Source organism: Lemur catta, chromosome 3 (assembly GCF_020740605.2).
Source record: "Lemur catta isolate mLemCat1 chromosome 3, mLemCat1.pri, whole genome shotgun sequence".
Classification (NCBI taxonomy): Eukaryota; Metazoa; Chordata; class Mammalia; order Primates; family Lemuridae; genus Lemur; species Lemur catta.
The window spans coordinates 88,640,396-88,658,630 of NC_059130.1; the positions used below are offsets into that span (position 1 = coordinate 88,640,396).

General features: G+C 34.3%; 1 protein-coding gene across 2 annotated transcripts in view; it reads left to right on the plus strand.

Moving 5' to 3' along the window:
- Positions 1-18,235, plus strand: part of FAF1 (Fas associated factor 1) — a 446,948-nt gene that overhangs the window by 54,162 nt on the left and 374,551 nt on the right. For both annotated transcript variants that reach the window (XR_006734185.1, XM_045548070.1), the window contains exon 2: positions 15,857-15,925. Coding sequence is in view for 1 of the 2 variants with exons in the window: in XM_045548070.1 (XP_045404026.1) it covers positions 15,857-15,925 (69 nt within the window). In the remaining variant the exon portion in view is untranslated. The remainder of the gene's footprint in view (positions 1-15,856; positions 15,926-18,235) is intronic.

Consider the following 18,235-nt stretch of genomic DNA (forward strand, 5'->3'; position numbering starts at 1 on the left):
TCTGTTAGAGTAAATCATTGCTATTCAAATATATATAGAAAATCTAAAAGATGAAGTGGAGGCTAAAATGAGATGCACCTGCATAGCAAGTAGGCGCTCTTAAAGGGGAGAATTAATCATGTGGGAGAGATAATATTCAAGTAAATAAAGTAGAGAATGTCTCAGATTTATAAAAACACAAAACAATCAAACACCATAGCATATACTCAAACTTCATAATAGCAAAATAAAAAATAAGTACTAAAAGCTACCAGAAAATGGGAGAAATAGAAAACAAGATGATAGACTCAGGCTCAACCATGTTACTTAATACAGTAAAAATACATGTTTAAATACTTTATTTAAAAGACAGATATCATCCAACTGAATAAAAGCAAGATATAACTATAAGCTACCTAAAAGAAATGCGCTATATAAATAAAGCTTGTGGAAAAAGATATACCATCAAACTATCATTGAAAAGCTAGATGAATCGCTATAGTAATATCAAAGTCAGTACAGGGAATATTACCAAAGAGAAAAGGAATATGTAACAATAAGAGAATCAATTCTTTGAGAAGATAACACTCCAAATTTTTGCATACTCAATGTGTTATCAAACAAAAACGAGCAGAAATGAAGACAGATGTAGACCAGTCCACAATTCTAAGTGGAGATTATCACAGTCCTCTTTCAGTAATTAATAGAATAGTAAAGATATAGGAGATTTCAACAGTGCTATTAACAACTAGACTTAATTGGCAATGTCAGTTCTACACAATAACAGGTGGAATACATATTTGTGTGCGTCTGAAACAACACATAATAACAGATATTAATAGAATACATATTTACATGAATACGAAACATTTAGTGATATGGATTATTGGCTGGGCTATTAAAGAAGTCTTTTTTTTTTTTTTTTTTTTTTTTGAGACAGAGTCTCACTTTGTTGCCCGGGCTAGAGTGAGTGCCGTGGCGTCAGCCTAGCTCACAGCAACCTCAAACTCCTGGGCTTAAGTGATCCTACTGCCTCAGCCTCCCAAGTAGCTGGGACTACAGGCATGCGCCACCATGCCCGGCTAATTTTTTCTATATATATCTTTAGTTGTCCAGATAATTTATTTCTATTTTTAGTAGAGACGGGGTCTCGCTCAGGCTGGTCTCGAACTCCTGACCTCAAGTGATCCACCCGCCTTGGCCTCCCAGAGTGCTAGGATTACAGGCGTGAGCCACCGCGCCCGGCCTAAAGAAGTCTTGACAAATTTCTAAGGACTGAAATCATACAGATAATATTTTCTGATCACAGTGGAATTAACTTAGAAATCAGTAGCAAAAAGATGTTTGGAAAACCCCTAAATATTTGGAAATTAACTAACATCCTTCCAAATATAAGACATGGGTCAAAGAAGAAATCATAATGAAAACTAGAAAATATTTTGAATTGAGTGATAATGAAAACACACATAAAAATTTGTGAGATGTAGCTAAAGCAGTTCCCAGTGGTAAATTTATGGCTATACATGCTTATATTTGAAGGGAAGAAAGGTTTAAAAGGTTTAAAATCATTGATCTAAAGATAGCTAGATGAGCAACTTAAATAAGTGGAAGGAAGGAAATAATAAACACAAATGAGTGAAATGAAAAACGTAATTAAAAATACTAGTACTTTTTAAAGATTTAAAAAAATTCATAGAACTCTAAGCTGATCAAGAAAAGAATAACCCACAAATTATCCTATGACAATTCATATTTATATGATAATTCTTTTATTCTTCATCAAGAATGAAAGGGAGGGGATTACTATAGATGCTCCAGAGTTAAAAGTACCATAAGGAGACTATCATGAACAACTTTTGCTAATATAGTCAACAGCTTGAAAGATTTACATTACCAATATTAAGAAATAAATCTGAATATCCTTATACAATTTTTAAAAAGTAAATAGATAATTAAAAACTTCCCTTGATAAAACTCTATGCCCAGATCACTTCACTGGTGAATTTTATCAAACATCTTTAAGAGATAGTTCTGTACAAACACTTTTAGAAAATAGATGAGGAGGGAAGACTTCCATATTCCTTCTTTGAGAGCAGCATTATCTCAGTACTCAATAAGACAAAGACATTTTTTTTTTTTTTTGAGATGGAGTCTCCCTCTGTTGCCCAGGCTAGAGTGCCGTGGTGTCAGCCTAGCTCACAGCAATCTTAAACTCCTAGGCTCAAGTGATCCTCTTGCCTCAGCCTCCCAAGTAGCTGGAACTACAGGTGGGCAACACCGCACCCGGGTAATTTTTACTGTTTTTAGTAGAGACGGGATCTCACTCTTTCTCAGGCTGGTCTTAAACTCCTAACTTCAAGCAATCCTCCCACCTTGGCCTCCCAGAGTGCTAGGATTACAAACCACACCCAGCCATGACAAAGACATTTCAAGAACAGAAAATTATAAACTAAAATTCTAGAACATAGATGTGAAAATCCATAAAATATTAACAAATTGAATCCAGGAATGTATAAAGAAGATAACATATCATGACCAAGTAGAATTTATCTGAGAAATTTAAGGTTGATTTGTCATTTTAGAGTCAATCAGTGGAATTCACCATATTAACAGCTTAAAGGCAAAAATTCATATGATCATCTCAATAAATGTAGAAAGATAGTTGGCAAAATACACCACCATCTCATGGTAAAAACTTTCAGCAAACAAAGAGTTGTAGGAAACCTCAACCTAATAAAAGGTATCTGTGAAAAACCTGTAGCTAATGTCATAGTTAGGGTATGATTGAACTCTTTTTAAAGATATGGATAAAGGCAAGTATATCTGTTCACCACTTCTATTCAACATTGTATTGGAAGTTCTATTCAATATAATCAGGGAAGGGAAAGAAATGAAGACTTCAATTTGTAAACTGAAAAAGAAGAAAAACTGTCTTTATTTGCATATGTGATGATTCTCTGCAATTAAAATCAAAAGAAATCCACAGAAAAGCTACTTGAACTAACAAATCAATATACAAAGTCAACACACAAAAACGAGTTGTATTTCATATACCAGCAATTTTAAAAAGAGATTAAAAAATAACATTTGCAGTAGCATTAAAAAACATGAAACACTTAAGGATAAATAAAACATGCAAGATATTTCTGAGAAAACAAACTAAATGGAGATGTTTACACATTGGACATCTCAATATTATTGAGATACCAGTTCTCCCCAAATGAGTATAGACTCACTGCAATCCCAGTTAAAACCCCTGTCTTTTTTTGGCAGAAATTGACAAACCGATCCTAAATTTATGTGGAGAAGAAAAGATGTAAAATAGTCAAAACAACATCAAAAAAGAGTAAGTTTGAAGGACTTACAGTATCTCTTTTCAAGATGTATTATAAAGTTATGGTATTCTTTTTTTTTTTTTTTTTTTTGAGACAGAGTCTCACTCTGTTGCCCACGCTAGAGTGCTGTGCCATCAGCCTAGCTCACAGCAACCTCAAACTCCTGGGCTCAGGCAATCCTCCTGCCTCAGCCTCTCGAGTAGCTGGGACTACAGGCATGTGCCACCATGCTTGGCTAATTTTTTCTATGTATATTTTTAGTTGTCCATATAATTTCTTTCTATTTTTTTAGTAGAGATGGGGACTCGCTTTTACTCAGGCTGGTCTTGAACTCCTGACCTCAAGCGATCCTCCCCGCCGCAGCCTCCCAGAGTGCTAGGATTACAGGTGTGAGCCACTGCGCCTGGCCGGTTATGGTATTCTTATTGGCATAAGATTAGACATGTACATTAATAGAATGGAATAGAGTCCATAAATAGGTTGACACACGTTGTCAATTGACTTTTGACAAAGGTGCAAAGGTAATTCAATAGGGAAAGGCCCTTTTTTTCCTTTTTAAAATTGTGACATAAAATTTACCATTTAACCAATTTTAAGTTTACCTTTCATTGGCATTTACTATATCACAATGTCTGCTATCATCAAAAGTTCATTTCCAGAGCTTTTTCATCATCAAAAATAGAAAATGTCTACCCATTAAACAATAACTCCCAATCCTCCTCTTTGTCCAGCCGCTTGGTAACTGCTATTATATTTTCTGTCTTTATCTATTTACCTCATATGAGTGGAATTATACAATTTTTCTCCTTTTGTATGTGGCTGATTTCACTTAGCACAGTGTTTTCAAGGTTCATCTGTGTTGTAATGTGTCAAAATTTTATTTTTTATGACTCAGCAGTATTTCATTGTATGTACATACAAAATTTTGGGATATTTCACTAGGAGTGAGTATTTCTGCTGTGAATTCAGTAAGAATTCTGGTACATGGTAAAATAATTGCTAGTTAATACAATTTTGAAATATCAGAAACCACCAGTGAAACTAGCAAAAATTGGTAAATGTAATAAAAGCCCAGTATTGTCAAAGCTTTGGGAAGTATGTTTAGGTAATTTACAGATTTTTTGATGTCACTCACTGTAAATTGATTCAATCTTATATCTTATGTTCAAGTCTGAAGAACTGTCCTAGGTTTGATTTCTTAGAAGCAGTCTGAAGCAGGATTCTTTTGTATGGTATTTATTAAGTGACTTCAGAAAAACCTGTAAGGGAGTGAGAGAAATAGGATTGGGCAGAGGAAGAAGCTAGGTAGACAGACATAGGGTTTCAGGAGAAATCTAGCTTCACATAGGGAGCTCTGGAACCCAAAATTGCACTAGTGGTTGAATTACCTAGAGGCAAGGGGGTGCCACTGTCATACCTCTGCATTAATGATTAATTGGCCAGGACCCACTCTTGGGGAGGGCCATGGAGCCTCTCAGGCCTCTGTGGGCTTAATGGCTCCTGTCAGCCAAGGGCAGTTCTCCAGAGAAGAATACAGGTTTGAGACTTTGATAGCCAATATCCATAGCAAGTGGGAAATAGTTTCAACAGCCAGGGAAAGAGACTTTGGGTGGGGCATCTCAGCTTCTTATACTGAACCCATAAAACTCTTTGATCACTTATTTTCACTGTTGATTGATTGTATCAGGGTTAGCTTGGGAAAGGTAGACCACTATGAATATGGACTAAGGGATTTACTGTAGGGATTATCCCTTAAGCAGTTGTGGAAGAAACTAGGGGAAAGTAAAGGTCCAGACAGGGACAACTGGAAGATCAGAGAAATGTCACTAACTAGGAATCACAAAGGGAAGCTGGTGAGTAAGTTTATGCAAGTCTGCTGCCTCTTTGTATGATGGTGGGCCTGAAGACGTTTGTAAGTCGGTAGGGTAGGCAGCTGGGAAGAAAAGCCAAAATTCAAGAGGACAAACTGGAACCATGTTTATGTCTGACACCACATGGTGTAGGTGATGTATAGAAGCAGCTTGTACCCTTTGTCATGTCCATGGGTGGATAGTCAGAAAGGCTGAAGGATAAGAGCTGGTGGGAGCTGGAATAGATATAGGCCTTTTTGTTGGGTTATTTCCAATTTTTCCTATTTTAAGTAATGCTGCAATAAATAACTCCGTACATATATCATTTTCCAAGTGTACAAATGGATGTTTCCAGAATTGGGACTGCTGGGTCAAAGGATATTTGCATTTATAACTTTGATAGATATTGTTCAATAGCTGTGCTTAGGGGATGTATCGATTTACATTTCTTTAGGTATGTAGAAGATTGCCTACTGATTCTAATCCTAATAGATTGTCTATTAGACCTACAGGCTTTTGGCAACCTATTGCTTTTTTTCAAGTCTTTATATTTTATCCTTTTAAATTTCATTTTGTTCTTCCAGATTCCTTATGTTTTGTGTGGTTTATTATCCTGTTTGCTTTTTCCAATTTAGTATTTTTTCTGTTTATTTTGTTTTTTCCCCCTCAAATTCTTTTCTGAATTTCGCTATCTTGTGCTTTCTCTCTTTGTTTTTAAATCGTCACCTCCCTGAGTTTTGATGTCCTTCATAGAGTTTATTGTCTTATTAAATTTGTTAAAGTTATGGCAGGATGTTTGATTACAATTTTTATCTGCTGCTATAGTTTTGCTGCCCTTTTCTGTCTGCCCCCTTTATTCTTTTTGCTCTATTAGTACCTTGTATTGATGCCGTGCTTCTTCCTTTTTCATTATTCATCATTGCACGTGTTGGGTTTTTCTGGATCAGTTTTGTTTTCTGGAGATTCCTATTGTGAGAAAGGCCCAGAATATTTCTCTAGGTACCACCAACTAAAGTAAGTTTCTTTCTCTGCCACAAAGACAGACTGATTCTTTAAATATATTTCCTTTGTGTGATTTTATTTTACAGATTTAGGTTGCACAAATGAGTGCATAGCTTCCCCCATTCTGAATTAGCCATTAAACCTTAGGAAATACCTGTTTTTTTGGATTGGCATTTTCTGATATCTGCCCCTGCTGGGACTCTCTCATTTCCCAAGTTTTTTTCTTATACCTTTTCTTGCATACATTCTGTCTGATCTTGTCCTAGCCTTCCCAGATTGAGTACTGCGTTTTGAAAACAAGGGATATTACTTTGCATGTTGGGTAAACCCCTTACCTTGAGAAAATATATTTTTAAAAAATTAAGGTGAAATTCATATAACATAAAATTAACCATTTAAAAATGTACAATGAGTACATAAATCATTGGCATTGAGGACATTCACAGTGTTGTGTAACATCGCCTTTGTCAAGATCCAAAACGTTTTCATTACTGTGAAAGAAAACCCATTACCTATTATGCAGTCACTCCCCATTCTGTTCTCCTTTCAGCCCGTCAGCCATCAGTCTGCTTTCATTTTTTGTGGATTTACCTCTTCTGGATGTTTCATGTAAAAGGAATCATATAATATATGACACTTTGGGTCTGGCTTTTTTTACTTAGTATAATATTTTTGAGATCATCTATGTTGTAGCATGTATTAGTGCTTCATTACTTTTATGGCTGCATAATACTCCATTGTATGTATATGCCACAATTTGTTTATCCATTCATCTGTGATGGACATTTGGGTTGTCTCCATATTTTGGCTATTATGAATAATGCTTTTATGGAAATTCAATCACGTGCTTTTGTGTGGACAGAGGTTTTCAATTCTTTTGGGTATCTAGGAGTAGAATATCTATGAGTAGAATTACTGGGCCATATAGGGAATCACCAAATCGTTTTCCACAGTGACTAAACCATTTTACCTTCCCACCAGCAGTGTACAAAGGTTCTAGTTTCTCCATATCCTCACCAACATTTGTAATTTTGTTTTTTTTTAAATTATAGCTATCTTAATAGATATGAAACGATATGTCATTGTGATTAAGTTTTATGTTTCCCTAATGATTAATGATATTGAGCATATTTTCATGTGCTCATTGGCCACTTGTATGTTGTTTTTGGAGAAATGTCTGTTCAAGTCCTTTGCCCATTTTAAAATTGAGTTATTTGTCTTTTTGTTGTTGAGTTGTAAGAGTTTTTTATTCTGGATACTAGACCTTTACCAGATATTTCTCTCATTATGCAAAGATTTCTTTCATTATGTAGACTACCTTTTCATTTTCTTGATGAGGTCTTTTGATGCACAAATATTTTTAATTTTGATGTGCCTTATATGTATTTTTTTTGGTGTGTGTGGCTCATGCTTTCGGTGTCACATCTGAGAATCCATTACCAAATCCAAGGTCATAAAGATTTACTGTTATGTTTTCTTCTAAGAGTTTTTCCAGTTTTGCTCTTATATTTAGGTTGTTGATCTAACTTAGATTGTTGAGTTAATTATTGTATATGATGTGAGGTAGAGGTCCAACTTTATTTTTTTTTTTTTGCATGTGGATTTCTAGTTGTCTCAGCACCATTTGTTGAAATAGACTATTCTTTTCTTATTGAATGGTTTTAGCACTCTTTTAAAAAATCAATTGAACATAGGTAGATAGTTTTATTTCTGTACCCTCTATTCTGTCACATTGGTCTGTATGTCTGTTCTTATGCCAGTATTATACTATTTGGATTACTATAGCTTTGTCGTAAGTTTTGAAAAAGGGAAGTGTGAGTCTTCCAACTTTAATATTCTTTTTCAAGATTGTTTTCACTATCCTGGGTCCTTGCCGTTTCATATTAATTTGAAGATCTGCATTTACATTTGAACAAAAAAAGGATATTGGTACATTGAATCAGTAGATTACTTTGGATAGGATTGGTCTTTTAGTAATAGGAAGTCTTCTAATCCATGAATACAAGATGTCTTCACTTCTTTAGATCTTTAAAGATTTATTATAGCAATGTTTTGTAGTTTTTGGTCTTCCACTTCCTTGGTCAAATTTATTCTTAGGTCTTTATTCTTCTGCACCATAACATAAATGGAATTGTTTTTTTTATTTTCTTTTGTATTGTTCATTGCTGATGTGTAGAAATACAACTGGATTTTATGTGCTGGTCTTTTATCCTGCAAGTTTGCTGCCTTTATTAGCTTTAATAGCTTTTTTGTGAATTCTTTAGTATTTTCTATATATAAGATCATATCTTCTTTGAATTGGGATAGTTTTATTTCATTTCTTCTTTTCCAGTTTCAGCATGTTCTTTTTATTGCCTAATTGCTCTGGCTAGAATTTCCACTATAATATTCCATAGAAGGGATGAAAGTGGACACCCTTATTCCTGATCTTAGAGCAAAGGTTTTTCATCTTTTACCATTGAGTATGAGTTCTGTTTTTTCTTAAATGTCTTTTGTCATGTTAAGGAAGTTTCCTTGTATTTATAACTTAAGTGTTTTTTTTTTTATCATGAAAGATTTTTAGGTTTTTTGCTGATACTTTTTCTGTATCCTTTTAGTTGATCATGTTTGTTTCTTTCATTCTATTAATATGGTGTAATGATTCTTATCTGTTGAACCACCCTTACAATTCTGGAATAAATTCCGTTTGATCATAGTATATAATATGTTTAGTATGCAGCTGGGTCCAGTCTCATAGTATTTTGAAGATTTTTGCATTGATATACTTAATATTGGTCTGTAGTTTTTTTGTGCTGTCTTTTTCTGGCTTTGTTATCAGGTGATGCTAGCCCCATGGGATGAGTTAGGAATTGTTCCCTCATCTCCAGTTTTTTTTGGATTAGTTTTAGAAGAACTGGTGTTAATTCTTCTTTCAGTGGCTGATAGAATTCAACAGTGAAGCCATCTGGTTCTAGGCTTTTCTTTGTTGGGATTCTTTTGGTTACAAACGCAATTTTTACTTCTTGTAGGTCAGTTCAGATTTCTTCTTTCTTCTTGAGTCAGTTTTGGTAGTTTGTGTGTTTCTAGGAATTTGCCCATTTTATCTAGATTATCTTATTTGTTGGCATATAATTGTTCATATTAATAGTATTCTTTTTTATGATTCTTTTATTTCTGGAAGGTCAATACTAATGTTTCTACTTTCATTCCGATTTTAGTAATTTGAGTCTTCTCTCTCTCTTTTTTTTTTTTAAGCCAATCTAGGTAATTTTAAATTAAATTCTATCAGTGTTAAACTTTTAGGATAACCAACTTTTGGTTTAGTTGATTTTTTTCTTTTGTTTTTCTTTTTTCTGTTTCATTTATGTGTGATCTTTATGATTTTCTTCCTTTGCTGGCTTTGGATTTAATTTTTTCCTTTTCTCTTCTTTAAGGTTTAAATATAAATTATTGATTTGAGATCTTTCTTTTATGTTTGTATGTATGTATGTAGACAGGGATCTTGCTATATTGCCCAGGCTGGTGTAGAACTCCCGGCCTCAAGTGATCCTCCTGCCTTGGCCTTCCAAAGTGCTGGGATAACAGGTGTAAGCCACTGTGCCCAGCCTTCTTCTTTTTAAATAAAGGTGTTTGCAGTTATAGATTCCTTTGTGGTTTGTGAAGATACTTTGTTTGATTTGTCTTTTAAAATTTATTGAGACTAGTTTTGTGACCTAAATATGTTTTATCCTGGAGAATGTTCCATGTGCACTTATGAAAAATGTATTTCTGTTGTTTTGGGTCAAGTGGTCTGTGTTTGTTAATGTGTAGTTGGTTTATAGTGCTTTTCAAGTCCTTTATTTCCTTATTGATCTCTGTTTAGTTGTCTGTCCATTATTGAGAATGGGGCATGGAAGTCTCCAGCTATTATTTTGAAACTGTCTGTTTCTTCCCTTAATTCTGTCAGTTGTTTCTTCCATATATTCTGGACTGTCCCTTTTTGATGGATTATCCCTTTTGTCAATGTATAATGTGCTGCTTTTTCTTTTATAACAATTTTGACTTTAAGTCTATTTTATTGGGGGAGGGATATTGATATAACCACCAGCCTCTCTTTTGGTAAGTAATTATGTTGAATATCTTTTTCCATTCTTCACTTTCAGCCTGCTTGTGTCTTTGGATCTGAAGTGAGGCCCTTATAGACAGCATATATAATAGTTGGATCATATCTTTTTATCCATTCTGTTAATCTTTGCCTTTTATTTGGGGAGAGTTTAATCCATTTACTCTTAAAAGTAATTACTGATAAGCATTTAATTCTGCCATTTCCTTTTTTTTTCTATGTGCGATACCTTTTCCCCCTTCAGTTTATTCATTATTGCCTTCCTTTGTGTTCAATTGATTTTTTTGTATTTCACTTATTTGCTTTTTTGTATTTATTTATTTTTGAGACAGGGTCTTGCTCTGTTGCTTAGGCTAGAGTACAGGGGCGTCATCATGGCTCACTACAACCTCAGACTCCTGGGCTCAAGTGATCAGCACGTGCCACCATGCCCAACTAATTTTTCTAATTTTTGTAGAGATGGTGTCTAGTTGTGTTGCTCAGGCTGGTCTTCAATTCCTGGCCTCAAGCAATCTGCCTTGGCTTCTCCAAAGTGCTAGGACGACAGGTGTGAGCCACTGTGCCTGGTCCCTTTTTTGTATGTATTTAGGGTTATTTTATTAGTGGTTACTTTAGGGATTACTAATAACCTTTTCAATTTACAACAGTCTATTTTGAATTAATACTAATTTAGGTTTAACAGTATCCAAAAACTCTGCTTCTGGCTGGGCGTGGTGGCTCATGTCTGTAATCGTAGCACTTTGGGAGGCTGATGTGGGAGGATTCCTTGAAACCAGGAGTTTGAGGTCATCCTGAGCAAGAGTGAGACACCGTCTCTACAAAAAATAGAAATATTATCCAGGCATGGATGGCATGCACCTGTAGTCCCAGATACTTGGGAGGCAGAGGCAAGAGGATCACTCGAGCCCAGGAGTTTGAGGTTGCAGTGAGCTATGATGATGCCCCTGCACTCTAGCCTGGGCAACAGAGCCAAGACCCTGTCTCAAAACATAAAAATAAAAAATAAAAAAACTCTGCTTCTGTGCAGCTTGTCACCTCCCCATTATGTTGTTGTTATAACTTATATCTTTATACATTATGTACCTGTTAACATAGATTTTAAATAATTGTTTTATGCCTTTGTCTGCTAAATAATATAGAAAGAAAAAAATAAGAGCTATAAACCAAATGTACAATAATATTGACTTTTGTATTTACCTATATAGATACCTTTATATGTGTTCTTTATTTCTTTGTATAACTTTAATTTACTTTCTCATGTCCTTTCATTTCCCACGATAGATGCCCTTTATCATTTCTTGCAAAGAAAGTCTAACATTGACAACCTCCATCAGCTTTTGTTTATCTGAGAATATCAATTTCTTGAGGTTTGAAGGACAGTTTTTTTGTTCACTTTTTTTTTCTTTCAGCAATTTAAATATGTCATCCTACTGCCTTCTCGACTCCATAGTTTTTGATGAGAGAATGATTGCTAATCTTATTAAGGCTCTCGTACATGAATCACCTCTTTCTTGCTGCTTTCAAGGTTCTCTTTGGCTTTTGATGGTTTGATTGTATGTTTTGGTATTGACGTCTGTATTTGATGTTTATATTAATACTTCTTGGAACCTGTTGGACTTCCTGAATTTGTATATTCTTGTCTTTTATCAAATGTTGGAAGTTTATGGCCATTATTTCTTTACATATTTTTTCTGCCCCTTTCTCTCTTTCCTTTTCTTCTGGTAATCCCATTATGTGTATGTTGGTGTGCTTGATGGTGTCTCAGAGATCACTTAGGCTTTGTTCATGTTTATTTCATTCATTTTTCTTTGTGTTCCTCATAGTTGATAATTTCAGCTGAACAATCTTCAAGTTCTGTTTTTTTTTTTTTTTTCCTTCTGCATGCCCAAAGCTGGTATTGAAACACTCTGGTTAATTTTCCATTTCAGTTATTGTAATTTTCATCTCCAGAATTTCTGTTTGATTTTTTAAAAAATAACTTCTCTTTATCAACATTCTCTTTTTTTGACACATCATTCCCTGGTTTCTATTAGCCATTTGTTCATGGTTTCTTTTAGTTCTGTGAGCATATTTAAGGTAATGATTGAAAGACTTTGTTTACTGAGTCTGATGTCTGTTTTTTTCAGTGACAGTTTCTGTTAATTCCCCCCTTGAAGGGGCCATACTTTCTTCTCTGCCTACTTTACAATTTTTATTTTTGAAAAATGGACATTTTAAATATATAATATAAGAACTCTGGAAATCATATTCTTCCCCTCCTTGTGGTTTGTTTTGGTTGCTTTCTGTGGGTTGTAGTTGTTTGTTTGTTTAATGACTTTTCTAAAGTATTTTTGAAACATTTGTTTTCTTTGTCATGTGTGGTCTCTGTCTTAGTCTGCTTGGCTGTCATAATAAAATATGATAGACTGATGAGCTTTAATGGTAGATGCCTATTTTCTCACAGTTTTGGATGCTGGAGGTCTGACATCAGGGTGCCAGCATGTTCAGTTTCTGGTGAGGGCTTGCTTCCTGACTTGTAGATGGCTTCCTTCTTGCTGTGTTCTCACATGGTAGAGGTAGAGAGAGAGGGGAGGTTTTTTGGTATTTCTTCTGATAAGAGCACTATTCTTATCATGAGTGTTCTGCTCTCATGACCTCATCTATCCCTAATTACTTCTTAAAAGCCTCACCTCAAAATACCATCATAGTAGGGCTTAGGACTTCAACATAGGAATTTTTTAGGGAGATTACAGTCCTTAACGGTCATTCAGTCCATAGTAGTCTTTGAGGTCTCTTATATTTTAGCTGTGGTCTGCTAGTATTTTTGAAGGAGTTTTCCTTGAGTATCTGGAGTAGAAACAAAAGAAGAAAGGAAAAAAGAAGAAAGGAAAACCTCTCTCAGTCTTTGCACATTGTCTCTGTTGGTAATTCCGTCAGCCTTAGCCCTGCATTTTACAACTCTGCCTTAGCCTTCATTTCCTGCTTGTGCTGAGTCTAGAAAAGGACCAGTGGTTTTCTTAGGTCTTTTCTTAATAGGTGTCTTGTCCTTGACATGTGCTTGTCTTTCTGAATTTTCAAAGTGCTTTTCAATGTCCTGATTTCCCAAAGAATGTCTCTTTCCAGCTTATCCTCTGTGTTTTTGGCATGTCTGTTCTTTGCCTCTACGTAATCTTTTGCCCAGGTAGCTGTGGGTTTTTCATTTGCCTTAAAATGTTTTTTAAAAATACTCCCTGGGGGGCTACTTTTCTCCCCTGAGACAGTTCAAAGTTAGATAAAACAAAGGAAAATGCCTTGAATCAATTCCTCATGTAACCTCAGACAGGTCAAACAGACAAACAGAATTCTTTGAGAACAAAGTCTGTTCTGCTCCCTCTGGACCAGGCACCAGTGTCCAACAGTGGTAATGTGGCCTGCTGTTTTTAAGACTGCTGCTGAGCTGAGGGTGGCACAATGGAAATAAAAATGCTGCAGAAATTTACACACTGTTTTTAAGTTGCCGTTTTCTTGGTCCAGCGTTTGCTCACTTGATGCAACTGAAGATCAGTTGATCTTTTGTCTATTTTCTAGAGTTATGACAAGGTTGAGTCTGATGGGTTTTGTTGGATATTTCAGTGTTTATGTGGAGAGACAGATTACCTACTCCACCTTGTATTACTCTATCTTAGAACTACCTACTCCCCTGTTTTTGTTGACATCACTGACGAAGTGTATTTTTTTCTTCTACTTCCCTTTGCAGCTATTGGGCTTCCTCTGCACTTCCTGTAGTTTTTCTCTCCTGTGTAACTGTTGCCGTATCTTAATTTTTCTTGGTAGCTTTTATAAGTATTTGGGAGTCTTTGGATTATCCTTCTCGTTTTACTGGAACTGAAGTTTGTATTTTTTAATGTTGTTTCACTTGTTTGCCTTTTGTTGCTTTTATAGGGTATCCAGAATCAAATATGTCCCATCACCTCCTCACCCCCAAGGTCCTCTTTGCTGCCCCTCTGTCACCAACCCTTATATTCTCATCTAACTTCCTGGCAATCATTGATATGTTTTCTGTTCTTATAACTTTGCCTTTTCCAAAATGTCATGGGAATGGAATCATACAGTATGTAACCTTTTCAGTGTAGTCTTTTTGAGTCTGACTTCTTTCACTTAGCATAATTTGAGATTTATTCATGTTATTTTCTGTTACCAGTGGTTCATTTTTGTGGCTGAGTAGTTTTCTATTGTGTGCATGTATTGAAGGACATTTGAGGTGATTTTTTTTTTCAGTGATTATGAATAAAGTTGCTATGAAAATTCAGTATAGGTTTTCATGTGAACTAAAATTTTCATTTCTTTTGGAGAAATACCTATGTGTGGGATTATTGGGTCATAACTTTCTAAGAAACTGCAAGGCTGTCTTCACAAGTAGCTATATATATTTTTGTATCCTGACCTGCAACGTAGGATAGTTCTACTTCTGTACCCTCGCCATCTGTTGATATTGTCAGTATTTTGGATTTTAGCATTCTGATGTGTGGAAGTAGCATCTCTCTGTGTTTGTTTTGCGTACCCCTAATGACTAATAATGTCAAGCATTTTTTCATGTGTTTATTCATCATCTATGTATCTTCTTTGGTGACATTTCTGTTAAAATCTTTTGTTATTTTTAATTTTTAAAAAATGAGTTTTGTGAATTCTTATATTCTGGTTACAGGTCCTCTGTTAGTAATATTTTGCAGATATTCTCTACCAGTCTGCTACTTGCTATTTTATTCTCTTAACAGTGTCTTTCAAAGAGCAGAGGGCATTAATTTTAATAAAGTCCATTTTATTAGCTTTTTTGGATCATGCTTTTGTTGTCATATCTAAGTAATATTTGCCTAATCTGATCATAAATATGTCTTTCTATGTTTTTTTCTACTAACAGTCCTGGAAGTATAATGTAAGTCATATATGTAGTTAAAAGTTTTTTGGTATCCATGTTAAAAAGGTAAAAAGAAATGGGTGTAATTAATCTTAATATTATGTTTTATTTAAGCCAGTATATCATAAATTTTCATTTCAACATATATTGAAAAGAAAAATTATGAATGAGATAGTTTACACTTTAATTTTTGTACTAAGTTTTACCTGGTGTGTATTTAATATTTTACACTTACAGCACATCTAAACTCAGTTGAGCCACATTTGAAGGATTCATTAGCCACATGTGTCTAGTGGCTACCATATCAAACAGTGTAGGTCTGGAATGGTTATAGTTTTAGTTTTACCTTTAGGTCTCTTGCTTATTTTGAGTTAGTTTTTATATAAGGTACAAGGTTTGGGTTGAAATTCATTTATTCACGTATGGTTGTCCATCAGAAACTTGAATAAGAGTTGTTTTTGACAATTAGAGATCATCCTGGACTCCAAAGCTCAATATTTAAACATACTTCTTTTATTGATCTATTTTATTATCTTTTATTTCAGAACAATACATTTACTTTGTAATTAACAGTTTTCACACCATAAGTATAAAATGCTCAGAAGTGTTAAGCCTTTATTTGCCTTTATTCATATATCTATTTGAACATAAATTACATACCATATATATCTTTAAGTCTAATTAACCTCCTTATTTTTAAAGTTATATCTAAAATGCTTATTTACTTTGTTTCTAGGCATGCACTGGCATTGAAAACATTGATGAAGCTATTACATTGCTTGAACAAAATAATTGGGACTTAGTGGTAAGTATTTTTGCTTTTCTCTGACCAGTAATCAAATTTTATGAATTCTTGAATGTCTTTAACATTCCTTGTAGATGGTTCAGCAACCCAGAGCTCATGTATAACTGTAATCTGAATGAATAAAATCTAAATGTCATATCTTTAATATGAAGTTCATATTTAGTTCAGTATTAAAATACTGAATTGTCATGAGTACTTAGATAATTTAAAGATTTTTAACATTGTTCTCTTATCTTACTGTGTTCTCTTATCTTACTGTGTATTATGGTTCATCTTCCCATTTGGTATTTTGGTGGGAATGCTTGGAAGGAGAGAAAAGTCAGACTTGTGAATGTCTGAATAACTCTATTTGATGTTTCCCCCTCACTTCCTGGGGCCCTCACTGGTAATTACTCCTTAAAGCTGTTAAAGAAGTGGCATTCTGCTGGGGTTTTCCTTACGAACTTGAGGCAGTATATTATAAAGGTGGCTTAGTTATTTCCTTTTTTTCTTTTTTGACAGTAACTCAAAAGGCAAGGCACAGCATGGCACTAAATGTTCACCTACTACAAAGCAAACTAAAAATGGATTATATAATGGTATTGGAGTATCGGTTGTGTTAGGATGACCCTCAATGCCTTTGAAATGCTAAAGAAAGTCTAAATTACGATTTTGAAGAAGTGCTAATTTTCAAAAGTCAAAACTTAAGATATGTACTTATAGAAGTGAGATTAGTTATGTAGGTATATATATACACATATGTTACATGGATTTACATAATTAACTCTTGGTTATCTGTGTGCTTTGTGTAGATTTACTACTATTAAGTTTTTTTACTGAATGTAAAAAGCTTTTCAAATTATCAGAGTATTGATGTGCATTTTAATGAAATGAAAAGATGAAAAATTTACAAAGGAGAAAATTAATCACCTTTAATCTCGTCACTTAGATAATAATTGTTTCACATTTTTAGGGAAATTATTCCAGATTGTCTTCTATGATTATGTGATGAAACCTTTTTTTTTAAAAAATACAACAGATTATTTTATACCTTCTGTTTTGTAGTCTGTATTTTTCACTTACCATCATATTATGAACATTTTTCTAACTAAATTGTGGCTGTTCATCATTAATGTTTGCATAGTATTTCAGGGTATGGTTGTAGTATAATAATTTTACCAACTAGTTTTATGCTGTTGGACATCTAAGATTTTTGCAATATTTGCTATTACGAACATTACTGTGGAGAACATTTCTGTACATACCTGTTGTATATTTCACCTATTATTTTACAAGAAGAAATTGAATAAATTCATTTTATAATTTAACTTCTGGGTCATATTTTTAGGGTTGTGGGTACTTATAGCCAAATGGACTTCCAAGATGGTTTTACTAATTTAAATTTCTACCAACTATGTATATTTTTGAGTTTGTCTATTTCATTAAACTATGCTTTCTTACCTTTTCCATGTTTTGGCACTTCAAATTTGTATGGCCTGACTCCAAATCCATGCTTTTAACCACTGTACTGTACTCAAACAAAGCATGGTACAGGTGACAGCTCCATGATTTCTATATAGAGGAGGGGGGAAGGGGGCAGCAACTTATTTGAAATGATGTCCCAGAGTTTCTTGTCTTGAAGCTTCTTTTGCAGTAGTAATTGCATTGCTTTATTTAGTTTGTATATTTTGGGGGTATATTTTGGAGAGACTGATAGAAGTTATCGAGGAGGTTAAAAGCTCCACCAAGGCATTCTTGCATGGTACTGATAAGAGGGATATGGGTTGGGGGAAAAGGGAGATTGCAAGCTTAGAATAATGAACTCTATAAGTCTTTGATGTGGGAATTACCAGTTGGGGAGATGGATGTAAGTTCTTCCCTTATCATCTTCCTATTGGCTTGTGTTCATTAGTTTTGCAGGTTAATATATTTATTGATTATATTTTCTCAATCCAGTTTATCCGATATTTGTGCAGAAATGCAGTCTCACACTGTATTAGGCCCAAGGAAAAGCATCAAGCTTTCACAACCTTAAACTTTGGCTTTCTTTTGATATATATCTCCTAGCTGGCTTTTCTCAACAAATGATGCACTTTTATTCACAGTAAAGATTTGCTGTGCTTTGTAACTATCTTGCCCTATAAATTTTATCATTTCTTCTGTTTTCATATAGCACTCACTTTATGCTGTGGTTTTTAAAAATGAAACTTAAATATTTTGAGTAACTCATTACTAGTTCAAACTTTTCAGTAGCATCATGGAACTTTTTATATGGGGTCCTCTATATTTTGCTTATGCATTACATTTGTGTTTCTAAATTATGACTATCAC